The sequence below is a fragment of the Anabrus simplex genome, chromosome 12 (assembly GCF_040414725.1).
Source record: "Anabrus simplex isolate iqAnaSimp1 chromosome 12, ASM4041472v1, whole genome shotgun sequence".
NCBI lineage: Eukaryota > Metazoa > Arthropoda > Insecta > Orthoptera > Tettigoniidae > Anabrus > Anabrus simplex.
In genome coordinates, this window is record NC_090276.1 from 54,483,539 (window position 1) to 54,498,633 (window position 15,095).

The 15,095-nt window shown below is 38.0% G+C and overlaps 1 protein-coding gene across 3 annotated transcripts in view; it reads left to right on the forward strand.

The window, feature by feature from the left end:
- The window catches only part of LOC136884295 (zinc finger protein 271), a 54,085-nt gene extending 50,789 nt beyond the window's left edge, over positions 1-3,296 (forward strand). For all 3 annotated transcript variants that reach the window (XM_067156364.2, XM_067156365.2, XM_068229911.1), the window contains one exon: positions 150-3,296. In XM_067156364.2, the coding sequence (XP_067012465.2) occupies positions 150-2,133 (1,984 nt within the window). In that variant the 3' untranslated portion in view covers positions 2,134-3,296. The remainder of the gene's footprint in view (positions 1-149) is intronic.
- Positions 3,297-15,095: the final 11,799 nt, after the last annotated feature.

Below are 15,095 nucleotides of genomic sequence, written 5' to 3' on the forward strand. Positions count from 1 at the left end.
TCTGGGTCACGCCTTTTTCATTAGCCCTTTCATATTTCTGTTGTCAGAATTGTGGTAAATAAATAAATTCTAACATTTAAGAGAATATTATAATCTGTACTAGTTCTGCAGAAATATTATAGTAATGACACTGGTTTTTTTTGTTTCAGTTTGCCTCAGTTAAGTGATGATGTTATTATTCAACGTATGGATGATAGTATGATGCGAGTTGGAGATGTAGAAATGAAGGAAGTTGGCACTGTTAAAATAGAAACTCTTGGCGACGAGTTGGAAGACGGGAGTAAAGTGGTGGATGTTCGCATCGAAACTCTCGGCCATCCGCAGGGAAACAGTTCGGTGAAGAAAAATTTCCAAGTGACTGTGCCTGCTGAGGCTACTCAGACCGACAGTCTGTTGCAGTCTACGATAGTGGGAGCAATCCAGGATATCATGCAGAAGGGTGAAGAAACAGGTCAAGAAGAGGTAAACGATGGTGAGGCAGAGGAAGAAGAGGATGATGACGATGACGAAGACGAGGACGAGGATGTAGATGAGGACACTTTGGCTATGAGAGAGAGAAGAAAGAACCAGCGACTGAAAGAATTTAAGTGTAATATATGTGGTTATGAAGCTCCTCGGAAATCTGCCCTGTTGCTGCACCAGCGACGAAAGCACCCGCCACAGTATGCATGCAATTATTGTGATAAGATCTTCAATAGCATTCTTACTATGAAAATTCATGAACGTACTCACACGCGGTTGCAAGCTAAAAGTCAGGAACAAACATTTTTTGTATGTGAATATTGTGGGAAGCCTTTCCGTAGTAAAAAGACTTTAAAAGAACATCATATTTCAGCTCACAGTGATGAGAAGCCATATCAGTGTGATAAATGTGATAAAAATTATGGTTCTTTGTCAAGCCTCGATATACACAAGTCCACTCATTCGTCAGAGACACCATGTCTTTGCGATCTGTGTGGCAAGACTTTTAAGCATGTGAGTAATCTCCGAAGTCACAAGCGGTCACACTTAGATGATATGGTGAAAAATCGTCAGGTCTGTGCCAAATGTGGAAAAGGTTTCCGTTCCAGATTCCATCTATCTGAGCATATGAACGTCCACAATGGTGTTCGGCCGTACAGTTGTGATATCTGTGGAAAACACTTCCACAAGAAGATTCAGCTTCGACAACACGGCTCTGCACATTCGGGAACACAACCGTACAAGTGTCACATATGTGGGGTTAAATTCAATCGCAGGGGCAACATGACTCAGCATGTTAAACGGCACGAACAAGAACGCAAGTATACTTGCCGGGTATGCAATGAGTCTTTTCCAACACTGGGAGCAGTGCTCACTCATCGTAAAAAGCATACGGAGTTGGAGGTGGAAAGAAGTATTCAGCAGCAGAATGGTGGAGATGATCCGGACCAAGTGGCTTTTAAGTGTGAGGTTTGTGGGAAGTTGCTTGCCAAAAAGGAAACTTTAAATATACACATGCGCTCGCATACTGGGGAAAAACTGTTTGAATGTACGGTGTGCGGTAAAAAGTTGTCGAACAAGGGCACTTTAACGTACCACATGCGCTCGTTTCACACCGGAGAGCGGCCCCATACGTGCCAGTTCTGCGGCGATGGCTTCCTGTCCAAGGAAGCTCGCCTTGTTCACGAACGCATTCATACAGGTGAAAAACCATACGAATGTCAGGTGTGTGGAATGGCGTTTCGGTGTTCAAGTAATTTGGCCCAGCACTCCCGTGTCCACTCAGACGCTCGCCCTCACCCTTGTCCCCATTGTGATAAACGGTTCCAGCGTAAGGGGGCTCTCGTTGTACATATCCGGACGCACACTGGTGAGCGTCCGTACGCCTGCGACATCTGTGGGAGGGCATTCACGCAGAAGAACGATATGTTGAAACACAGAAGAACACATACTCACGAGAAGCCTTTCAGATGTGAACAGTGCGGACAGGTGTTTTCCCAGAAACGTGATCTTACCAAACATTCTCTTGTACATACTGTGGAACAGGAGCCAGAGCAAGAACAGACAACGCAGACGGTTGTCATCACCACGTCTGATCATCTGTTAACCTATCCAGACATAAATGTCCCTGTCTTGGAGAATGCCCAGACACTTATTCTTCATAGGTTTTAATACAGCTGTACACAACTTGTGAAATATTTTAAAATGTATGAAATACTGCATTCTTTATGAGTGAATTGTGATATGTATATAGAAAGATTTTCCATTTATGTTTGACTAATGTATACATTTTTACTTTACAAAATCTTTCATATATTGAATTCTATCTATGGAGTACAAGGAAGGTGATGTTTTATTGTATTGTGTGCCAGTACAATGAAAGTTCTACTCAAAATACATCTGAAAATGGAAACTCATGTTGAGTTTTCACTTCAGGCTAAATCTTGGTGTTCTTCACTGTAGAAGGTGCTAGAGAATTGCCAAGTGATAGAATGTATTCATATCTCTAATGACATATGAATGCTATTAAAAAAACTATATAAGTTTGTTTATTTATTTAATTATTTATTTATTTTGTTAAAGTTAGAGCTGAATTGTACAAAATATATGTTGTAGAAAAGTATATAATAGTGCTGAAAGCAGATACATTAAATTTATACATAGTACTGTTTAATATGTACCTGTGGGAGGGAACAAGCCTGCTAAAACTATCAGAGAAAACTCAGAAATGTGATGTGCATGACATATTTTTGTTATAAGTGTCCTAGATTTCAGTGTATGCTGGGGAGGGAGAGAGAAAGGCAAGTTTCATATGAATTGACCCAGTGACAAATTTCTTGTAATAAATTGTGTAAATAAAGTTTTAGTTATAAACGACATACACACTGAATGCTAGTTTGGTGCAGAAAACTTGGAAAATTCATGTGAGTAAAGCTCATATTTTTCTTTCTGTATCAACCATATTTTTGTGAATACTTGATGCCATTGAATAAGTCACACATGATAATTCTGAAGGTGAAAAATTACTTAAAGAAATGTGCTTTTGGAAATTCCAAGCATGCAGTTTTACTGAATACAATTACATATTCATCATTATCCACTCCAGTGTGTCTGGTACGGTTTTAAATTAGCTTCTTTCAAGTTGTTCCACCCAATTATAGTTGCTGTTCCAGTTTTAGTTGCCATCCTGCATTTCTTTGGGCTATGTCCAAACTTATTTTTCCCAGATGTCTCTAGGCTTTTATTTATTTATTTATTTATTGTGAACATAACAGGTCAAAAGTCCAAATTACAATGTTTATGACAATTGTTACTTAGTCTTTGCGGTCCCTCTTTTCAGCACGCCGGAGTGTTCAGTTTCTCTCTCTCCTGGTCTTCTGGAGACAGGAGTGGAAGAACTTCACTTCTAAAGCTTGATGTCCACTCTGTTCCTAATAACGTAGCTGGTTCAAGTCTATAGGTCATGATTGGAACCAACTGTGTTTTATACAGTGTGACTTGTGAGGATTGGGAAAAAGATGACTTACAGAATGGAAGAATTGTGAAGTAGTTTGTACCGTACTTCTCCGAATGCAAGACGATATTTTTTTCCCCCAGAATTTCATGTGAAAAATCAAGGGTCGTCTTGCATTCGCGACCTAACAGTAATGAACGCCCCTGTAGCTACCATGGTAACTAGGCTGATTCTTTTCACCCCGTGAAAAAACTCGTTGACAATCAACGTCCATCTCTTTCTTATACATCGCTAGCCGCGGCAACCGGTTGTACAGTGCCCCTGTGTAACGTCACTGGAACTCGGGAAATAGTGAAGAGAGAATGACATTTTGTTAGCCTCTACAAAATCGTTTCTGAAATCTGCAGAATGTCATCGAAACATGCGAGCCTTTGAAGTCTTAGAGAGGCCTTGGCTACTCAGTAGCAGAGTTATAACGCGTCTACTGTACCTGACGCTTAGTAAATTTAAGTTTTACAGACAGCAGGAATATTTTGGTGATGGATCATCGTATTGTAAAGATATGTGGAACAAGTATTGCCGGCAAATTTTCAACGGGTTCTCATCTATATTATGATGCCATTTTTAAGTTCATGGTTATTAAACTTGTTGAAATAAAGAACAGTTGTGCAGCCGCAAGAAAAGTATGGCATAACTAAAGTAAATGTTCAGTGTTGGCTTGAAGACAAATATAGTATTCATGCTTCTGATACGAATGCATAAATAAATAAATTTTTAAGTTAATCAATCAATACTGATCTGCATTTAGGACAGTCGCCCAGGTGGCAGATTCCCTATCTGTTGTTTTCCTAGCCTTTTCTTAAATGATGTGTTATTAAACTAGCATAAATGAAGAACAATTGTACAGCTGCAAGAAAGAAACGGCATAGACCTAACTGAAGCCAATATTCGGCGTTAACATGAAGGCATAGCTTAAAAAGTACATATTGTACAAAAAATGCATTCAGTGGCCCGCAACAAGGATGCTTTAAAAAAGTCAAAGATGAAATTGTGAGGTACGTGTGTGAAAAGTGCAAGGGCGGAATGGCCATACTACGGCGTAATAAACTCCTTCGTTGACCTTCAATCTCCACGTTGTCATTAGGCCTGTACATCACTAGCCGCTGAAATCGGCTGAACCCGGCAAGCGAGATGTGCGTCTAGCAGCAGCCGGTTGTACCTGACACTGAGTAAAAGTAACAGTTTTATAGACAGCAGGAATATTTTCCTGATGGATCGTCGTATTGTAGAGACGCATGGAACAGGTATTGCCAGCAAATTTTTAACGGGTTCTCTTTGATGTTATGATGCCAGTTTTAAGTTCATGGTTATTAAACTTGTGGAAATAAAGAACAGTTGTGCAGCTGCAAGAAAAGTACGGCATAACTAAAGTAAATGTTCAGATAGTCTAAAAATGCGCACTGTACAAGAAAGGTAATCCTATGATTTTAGAAAGCCCTTTTTAAGCCTGATTTAATTTTTTAAGGGAAAAGTGGGGATTGTCTTGAATTGGGAGAAATACGGTATTTGATTGCTGATTCTTTGTTTGGTGGTGTTACCAGATGAGACGTGGGACATCCTGACTGATCAACATACAATGACATATTAAGTGACAAAATTGACATTTCTTCAGCTGTGCTACAGTCACAGTTTCTCTGACGTGGAAATGAAGCAACATCAGTGTTCTTTTATGCATCTTCATTTATATTCTTCTCTCCTTGCCGTAAATACGCCCCTTCATTGCAGTGCTGGTGAATATGGAGAGAATAGTCTCTTCATTGGTGCACCAGGTCTTCTGGAATATTTTGTTGCTTGAGCATCTCTTCGCAAGATCTTTCCCACATAGCACTTGGTCTTCCTTTACCAATCGTTATCATTGTGATCCATGTTGATAGTTATTCGTAACAAAATAAAATGTTAATTAAGGTCAATCTAATCAATACTTATATTACTCATGATGAGTTACAATTGGTCAGTACACGTTTTGGCTTGTTTCAAACCATCAGCTGACATACACTGGTAAAGAATAATCAATCACTTATAAACTAAAAGACATACATAAAGTTTACATTAAAACATGAATAATCATGAGGATGACTTAAAATTAATGTCCTTTGAAAACAGTGGAATGTCATTCAATGTACATCATCATCATCATCATCATCATCATCATCGTTGACCAACTCAAGTTGTCCGGGTGTGGTGTACGAGCCCCTTCCATCTTTGTCTGTCCATGAACCACTGTTCTCTCGTAAGCTTCTCCCAATCTTGTCCTCTCTCCTTGACACCTTTTTTCACCAGATCGGTCCATTTTCCTCTTGGTCTGCCCTTTGCAGTCTTTTTCTTTTTACTTCTCTTTCATATACTCTTCTTGCAGTCCTGCTTGCACTCATCCTTCTTACATGGCCAAACCACTTCAGTTTTGCTTTCTGGATCCTCTGTAGTAGGGAGTCCTATTCCCATCTCCTCTTGGACATCCATAAAGTAATTGACCTTAGGAATTGTTATAATTAATGTTTCTCAAAAAGGAATCTCTTATTAAAACACTGCACATGAATTTGATGGTGTGTGAATCCTTTGTTGTATTATAAGTACTGGTTAGATCAATTAACATAAAGGGAGGTGTGCATTTTCATGTTGTTTGAAGTTAAAGAATGTATGTTTATGGAATGATTAAAAAAACATATTAAAACACTGCACATCTTAGGAAATTCTTTAAAATGAGTGCTTCTTTATGAAGAGAACCTTCTGTTTGAAACACTGTGTTTTGTTGGATGCGAAGAGCATATTAAGTTTTCAAACAGAACATAGACTTCAAATAGAAGTGCAAATTTCTGGATTGAGATGTTCAGAAATGTAGATGTTAACTAAGATGTTGTTCACTTGACAAAACACATTCTTAATTTGGATGTTCTCAGAACAAACTGGGTACTTTTTATCTTCTGATATTCTGTCAGTATGGCCCTAATTGTTCATATGTATGAGTTTGGAAAGCAGATGAATGTCTGAAAGATGCAAAGGATCGGAGAGAGAGAGAAAAAATATAGATGCTAGAGAAACTTACTTTTAAATGTAGATTGGAAACTCGCTCAGAAGTTGGCTTTGCTGGACAAGGAGTTGTCCACAGCTTGTGAATGTGTGACATTTTGAGTGCTACTGTTGAGATTGTGCAGTGTTTTAACAAATAGTTCTTTTTTTAAGAAACATTGTTTTAAAGGGACATCAATTTTAAGGTAACCTCATGAAGGTTCATTTGTTCTTACTGTATATTTTATGTACATCTTTCAGTTTGTCAGTTGATGATATGAAGGAAGCTGAAACATCTACTGATCAGTTGTAACTCATCACGAGTAATATAAGTATTGCTCAGGTTGACCTTTATTAATATTTGATTTTGTAACTTTGGTTGTTCAGTTCTCAAGGCTTAATGGACTAGTTGGATTTTGTTTGTACATTGGACATGACTATACCATTTTAGTTGGTCAATGGTCACTCTCTCGGTGATATCAGTGACTCTCATTGACCCTCATACATGTTCGTTTTTGATCTGGTCTTTGATAATCACACCCATTGACCAACGCAGCGTTATTTACAGTTTATATTTTATTTTTATTTCAGAGAGTTTCTCTTCCTGTTTTATTAAGAGAAATTTATTTTGCAATTTCATTTCATTAAACTTTTAAAAATATTAATATTTTTATCTTCCATTTTTTAAATTATCATCATCTTAATGTGTGTATTTGCTATTGCTTGCTCAAGTAGCATAATTTTCAGTCCCGTCAAGTCTGTCGGGGATGCAACATTTTTGAAGCTCTCTTCAACAACTGTTGGTGAAATCTGTTCCCAATTGCCCTTTAATTGTGTACTCAGAAATTTAACATCAGACTGCTTGACGTTTCTTGTATGTATGTATGTATGTATGTATTTATTTCATCAGCATTCCAATGTCCATACATTTCCTTCAGAGCAACTGTAAATGGCCAATTTGTGTATGAGTTTCGTGGCTTTCCTTAGAGTTATCACCGCTCAATTCATTGTATGGCATCTTCAACATCAAAACCGTCTTTAGCTTGAATCTCTGCAAAACATAACTGACCCAGACTTCTAATACTTATTCCTACATTCAGACTCATTGGCCTCAAGAATTATTCCATGTTTATTTTCTCCCAACTCCAGCAGTGCTATCAGGTTTGCAAGTCCAAGGGAACCTTTCATTTCCATGCCCATCGTGGCCCTTCCTTCTCTTTTGCCGATATCCTCATTCTTTGAAGCGTCGGGCGTCTTCCATTTTTCTACCGATTAATGTTGAGAGATGACTGTTGGCCAGTTAAACTTCCTCTTAAAGCAATCACCATCTCGTAATAAGATTTTTTTTCTTTCTTCCAGGAATATGTAAGGGAACAATTCTTTCGATGTGCTGTTACAGCCAAGGTAATGGTGCAGCCTTGCTTCTCAATGTCTTCTGTTCTTATCATGCTTTTATTGTCTCTCTCAATAATAAATGTACCAAGAGACATCTGAAAATATACAGGCATCTGTCTAGTGTTTCCAGTCTATGATAAAATGTAACCATCCTACTTATAAAGTTTAGTCATTTTAGTCACCTTTATGTTCTTTCTCTAACGTTGCATCATGAGAGAAACCTCACTAACCATCCATAGTTAGGTTTGATATCTACAATTCCACTGCTTTTCACCAGTTCAAGAACCTTAGTTGACACATTTCTATAGATACAGCGTGTAGAGGCGCGCGGCTGTGAGCTTGCATCCGGGAGATAGTAGGTTCGAATCCCACTATCGGCAGCCCTGAAAATGGTTTTCCGTGGTTTCCCATTTTCACACCAGGCAAATGCTGGGGCTGTGCCTTAATTAAGGCCACGGCTGCTTCCTTCCAACTCCTAGGCCTTTCCTATCCCATCGTCGCCATAAGACCTATCTGTGTCGGTGCGACGTAAAGCCCCTAGCAAAAAAAAAAAAAAAAAAAATTTCTATCACTGAACCTCCTCTTTTATTTCACTCTTGTGTCCATAAAATGCTTTTCTTCTTCTTTCAGATAGGCCTACTTTGAACCATGTTTATGCAACCATTGAGTTTTGACGTTTGCACAGTATTGTCACATCTTCTGGTATAACTCCTTTCTTCCCTCCTCCTTCAGAGGTTTTACCTGAAAACCACAGATTTCCTTGAGGGTGTGTCTCACAGCCTGTCTGTATTTAAGTTTTGCTGCTATTGTTATACAGATTATTCTTCTCTCACCAGTTGTTGTTACTTTCAGTTGGATGTAAATTATGACGTGCTGCTACTTTCCCTAGTTATTTATTCTTTTGCCAACTTTAATCACAGTTGCATCCTCTTAATACTCCTATTTGTACCACAAAATATTCATTGAGAAAATAAATTAACATCTCCTACTGCAACAACATTACCCTTCAGTTGCACAGCAACTGGTGTTCGACTGACACAACAGTCTTGTGAACTAAACTCTCACTCACAGATATGATGCTGGGATTGGAAGAAAGATGCTGAAAAACTTATTCTGCCTAAAGCATTTATCTTAATTTTTGAAGTGGCTTTAACCTTTTGAGTGCCAACTGAAATTGCATAATCTGTTCTAAAAGTGCCAAGCCTACTTCCTTAAAATGCAAGGTGTTGGATAAACATTCATAATTTCCTAACTATTAAAGTTAATATACAACCTTCAAGTTTTGCAGTATGTCAAAACTAAGGCATGTTTATGAACAACTACAAGGTACCTGGAACGGAAGACGTTTAATTAATAATAATCAATAGTTTCTGATAGAACACCATTACATTCTGTCAGGGCACTAAACATAGCATGTTAAAATGCAATGATTTTCTACTTGTTCATAATAATCGCCCATTCTTAATCAGTAACAGTTGCAAAAAGAAAATTGAAGTTACATCATCATCTTCATCATCATCATCATTTCCCTCTATCCAGCTGTAGCCGGGTAGGGGAAAATATGGTTCCTCTCCACTTTCTTTGGTCTTTCCATCACTCCTCCTCCAACACTGTGTCCCAGTCCAGGTTTCTTTCTATAATACTGCGTTGGACTGTGTCCTATCTCAATCGTGGTCGTCCACAGCCTCTCCTTCCTTTTATTTGCATTTTCATCGCCTTTTTGTGGCAGTCTTTTGACACTCGTTCACTTTATGTGCCCAAACCATCTTAGTCGCCTCTTCTCTATTCTATCATTCATTTTTTCCACTCCGATTTCTTCCCGGATTTTCTCATTCCTTATTTTGTCTCTTCTACTCTTCTGTATTATACTCCTCAAGAACTTCATTTCGGCTGCCTGTATTCGACTCTCATCCTTCTTTGTCACTGTCCAAGTTTCTGCTCTGTAAGTTGTTATGGGTACGTAATACATCTTGTACATAGTTTCCTTTGCTTCCATTGGCACATCTTTGTCCCATAACATGTTTCTTACACTATGATAGAAACAACTTCCAGCTTGAAATCTCTTACTAATCTCAGAATCCAGTCGAGCATTCTTCATTAATTCACTCCCCAGGTATTTGAACGTTTCCACTACTTCCAGGGGCTTGTCTGCAACTCTAATCTGAAGTTACCTATATATGCATAATAAAAGTGTTTCCCTAGAATCTGATGATGTCATTCTGTTATTACATGTTTTCTTCTCCAGGTATCTTGTAGCATTTAATTAACTGTTTTTTTCTTCTTTCTACAGTATGGAAAATTATATGTTAACTAAGTCAAAACTGAATAGAAAATGGCTTGGAAAAACTTTTTTTTTTTGAGCTGCTCAACATTCCATTCTCTCTTCAGTACTCCAAAAGTCTACTTTAATTTGAGACAAACTTTTAACATATCTTTTCTTTATAACTTTCTGTTCTGAAGTTTATTTTCTGTTTTCTGTTTAGTAGGCAATAGTGGTACTAAACCAAATGTCTCAGAACTATACTGTATTTAAAACCAGAATCTGTTCTTAATTAACAGAACTGTACTATTTTACTTGTATGTCAGTGTTCTTTTGGAATCTGTAAACCAATTGGTCAAGTACTATATTTTATAAAGAAAAACAACCAGCTATGTTAAATGACAACCGACTAGGTGCAAAAAATGAACTAAACAAAGCATTATATCACTTTTAAACATTTACAGCACATAATGTCTTTCAAAATGTATACTTTTGCCCTGAGATACAGTCTGAATGCAATCAGTTTTTTTAGCATTATGCACAAAAATGTTCCTTTTTTTTTGCATAAAAACATTGCTACAATTATTTTTCCTTCTTTACAAGAAATTGCACTGATTTCTTGTTCTTTGAGCCAGAAGTAAAGGTGGATTATGCCATGCTGTATGTCAGCTTGGAAACAAAAAACAAAAAATTTAAGCAAACTGCCTGCAGTTCTAAATGGTGATGTACCTGATGGTACCAGCTAAAACTGTGAGAATTTAAACTCTACCAGTACCATGTACTGTGCTCAGTTTAATGTGTTGTATTTTCTTAATTATATAAATAATGAGTCAATCCCTGGCCAACAATACCAAATTAACAAAATCTTTTACATTCTGAAGGTCATAATCTTTTTTAATACATTTTAGCTCAATGTAAACAGTTGTGATTCTTATTATTAATGACAGAACAATTTAAAGAAAAAATTCTAATACATACTGGACATGGTCAGAACTATAAAAAGTAGGTATATGCAGCAAATTTGCAGGAAACACTCCCATGAAGAGATCAAAAGTGTTCTGCTTTGTCTCTTTTCCAACTTGATTGCCTGCTATTGAATGATCTTTTGCTAATCATCATCATTTTCCAGCTCCACTTTCCCAGGTATAGGCACAAATTTTCATAAAAACTAATGTGGAATTACTTGTTGAAAGTAATCTTTTATATACAGAGTGAGTCAGTAAACCATAGGTTTTGCCTTTATTTTTCCCTTCCTATTTTTCTTGTTTTACTTTGATTTTCAAATATCTTTAGGGACCCCTTAAATCAAGAGCCAGTTCCGACTTTGAATTCTGCCTGTCATCTCATAGAGCCAACTTTGGTACCATTCTTGCCTTCACATTGCCTGCTTCCCACAGCGACTGTGCAATATATGGGTGAAACTGGGTTTTTCTTGTGGGAATTGTCTACAGTGTTTCTTCTCGATAGTACGAATCATCCCGGTTCCAGATGTCATTCCGCACATCCTTCCTTCTAAAGTGGCCAAATTAGGAAGCTCAAGTTTCTTGCTATTAAGCATCTGGTATATAACGAATCTAGAAATAACTATGTTGTGTTAAAGAGTCGGTGATTATATCACGTATAGCACTTTTTGCTTGCAACATTTCTGAGTGTTGATATGATCAGTGTTGGCACTCATGGTGTAAAAAAAAATGGTGCTCAGAGTATTCACAAAAATGTGGTTTTTCAAAATTAATTCATGGTTGCTGCAGCTATCATCGTAATTATCATTTGTATAAGCCTTTAGGTGCTTGGATATAATGAGGTGACTAAGAATATAGCAAATTACAAACTGTCTTTCTACAATAATATTTGTAACCTGTGGACATTTTTGACTTATATTACAATGATCTTTCACAAGGATAACTAATATCAGTCGGGTTCTTGAATGATTATTTGTGTAATTAATCAGTTGTTTGCCAGTCAATGTGTACATTATGTTTTGTCTAATTGAATTATAGGTGCGGAAGAGAACGTTTGTATTCCTTCTTAGCCATCCAGTTCTGTAATATTCATTGCCATTTACTTGGCATATATCCACAATTCTAATCAACTGTGTTTGCTGTTAGGGTTGCTGCAGAATGTGTTTATCATGTTTCTTATGTTCAATTGAATCACAGTCAAAGGATACTTGTTTTTCGTTTGGTAACATTATACTGTTTTAAGTTAGAGATATTATAACCAACTACTAAAGAAAGGCAGGATGAAAGGCAGTGTTGTGTTACAGGAGAAAGGAAGAAAGAAAGAAAGAAAGAGAAACTTACCAAGGTAAGGATGTAATGGAAATGTGTATCATAGAAAAAAAGGAGAGATGGTCAAAGAACACCTGCCAGAGAAAACGCCAATACCCCATTGTCTCCTAGGCTGTAACAGTCAAAGAGACATTAAGAATAATAACATGAATTTTAGCAAGAGAAAGAAAACTATTTCACTATTTTAAACTTTTCTGATCCAACTTATTTACTATAGCTTCAAGATAGTTTGTATTGGCCAGAGTGAGTGACTCAGACGGTTGAGGCGCTGGCCTTCTGACCCCAACTTGGCAGGTTCGATCTTGGCTCAGTCCGGTGGTGATTGAAGGTGCTCAAATACGTTAACCTCGTGTCTGTAGATTTACTGACACGTAAAAAAGGACTGTGGGACTAAATTCCAGCATCTCGGCATGTCTGAAAACTGCAAAAGTAGTTAGTGGGACTTAAAGCCAATAACATACATACATACATACATACATACATTATCATTATAGACTGTTATGCCTTTCAGCGTTCAGTCTGCAAGCCTCTGAGAATTTACTAAACGTCGCCACAATCCTCGATTTGCAACTAGTGTTGTGGCTTCATTTAGTTCTATACCTCTTATCTTTAAACCATTAGAAACCGAGTCTAACCATCATCGTCTTAGTCTCCCTCTACTTCTCTTACCCTCCATAACAGAGTCCATTATTCTCCTAGGTAACCTATCCTCCTCCATTCGCCTCACATGACCACACCACCGAAGCCGGTTTATGCGTACAGCTTCATCCATCGTGTACATTCCTAAATTAGCCTTTATCTCCTCATTCCGAGCACCCTCCTGCCATTGTTCCCACCTGTTTGTACCGACAATCATTCTTGCTACTTTCATGTCTGTTACTTCTAACTTATGAATAAGATATCCCGAGTCTACCCAGCTTTCGCTCCCGTAAAGCAAAGTTGGTCTGAAAACAGACCGATGTAACGATAGTTTCGTCTGGGAGCTGACTTCCTTCTTACAGAATACTGCTGATCGCAACTGCAAGCTCACTGCATTAGCTTTACTACACCTTGATTCAATCTCACTTACTATATTACCATCCTGGGAGAACACACAACCTAAATACTTGAAATTATCGACCTGTTCTAGCTTTGTATCACCAATCTGACATTCAATTCTGTTGAATTTCTTACCTACTGACATCAATTTAGTCTTCGAGAGGATAATTTTCATACCATACTCATTGCACCTATTTTCAAGTTCCAAGATATTAGATTGCAGGCTTTCGGCACAGTCAGCCATTAAGACCAAGTCGTCAGCATAGGCCAAACTGCTTACTACATTTCCACCTAACTGAATCCCTCCCTGCCATTTTATACCTTTCAGCAGATGATCCATGTAAACTACGAACAGCAAAGGTGAAAGATTACAGCCTTGTCTAACTTCTGTAAGTACCCTGAACCAAGAACTCATTCTACCATCAATCCTCACTGAAGCCCAATTGCTTTGATTTTAATAATCTACCTTTAATTCCATAGTCCCCCAGTATGGCGAACATCTTTTCCCTCAGTACCCTGTCATATGCTTTCTCTAGATCTACGAAACATAAACACAACTTCCTATTCCTCTTGTAGCATTTTTCAATTACCTGGTGCACACTGAAACCACACTGGTTTTCATCCAACTTCCTCTCAACGACTGATTGCACCCTCCCTTCCCAGATGCCAGTGAATACTTTGCCTGGTATACTAATTAGTGAGTTACCTCGATAGTTGTTGCAATCCTTCCTGTTCCCTTGCTTATAGATAGGTGCAATTACTGCCTTTGTCCAATCTGAAGGTACCTTACCAACACTCCACGCTAATTTTACTACTCTATGAAGCCATTTCATCCCTGCCTTCCCACAATACTTCACCATTTCAGGTCTAATTTTATCTGTTCCTGCTGCCTTATGACAATGGAGTTTATTTACTATCCTTTCCACTTCCTCAAGCATAATTTCACTAACGTCATTTTCCTCCTCCCCATGAGCTTGGCTGTTTGCAACACCACCAGGACGATTTCCTTTTACATTGAGAAGATGTTCAAAATATTCCCTCCACCTCTCCAGTGATTCCCTGGGATCTATTATGAGTTCACCTGAATTACTCAAAACACTGTTCATTTCCTTTATCCCTCCCTTTCTAAGATTCTTTATTACTGTCCAGAGAGGTTTCCCTGCTGCTTGACCTAGCCTTTCCATGTTATTACCAAAATCTTCCCATGACTTCTTTTTGGATTCAACAACTATTTGTTTTGCTCTGTTTCTTTCATCTACGTACCAATCCCTGTCTGCCTTGGCCCTTGTTTGGAACCATTTCTGATAAGCCTTCTTTTTACGTTTACAGGCTGCTCTCACTTCATCATTCCACCAAGATGTTCGCCTTCTCCCATCTTTACACACAGTTGTTCCTAGGCTTTCCTTTGCTGTTTCTACTACAGCATCCCTGTATGCCATCCATTCACTTTCTATATCCTGAACCTGCTTACGGTCTACTGTTTGAACCTTCTCACTAATCATATCCATGTACTTCTGTCTAATTTCCTCGTCCTGGAGATTTTCTACTCTTATTCGTTTGCAGACAGATTTCACTTTCTCTACCTTAGGCCTATAGATACTTAGTTCACTACAGATCAGATAGTGGTCTG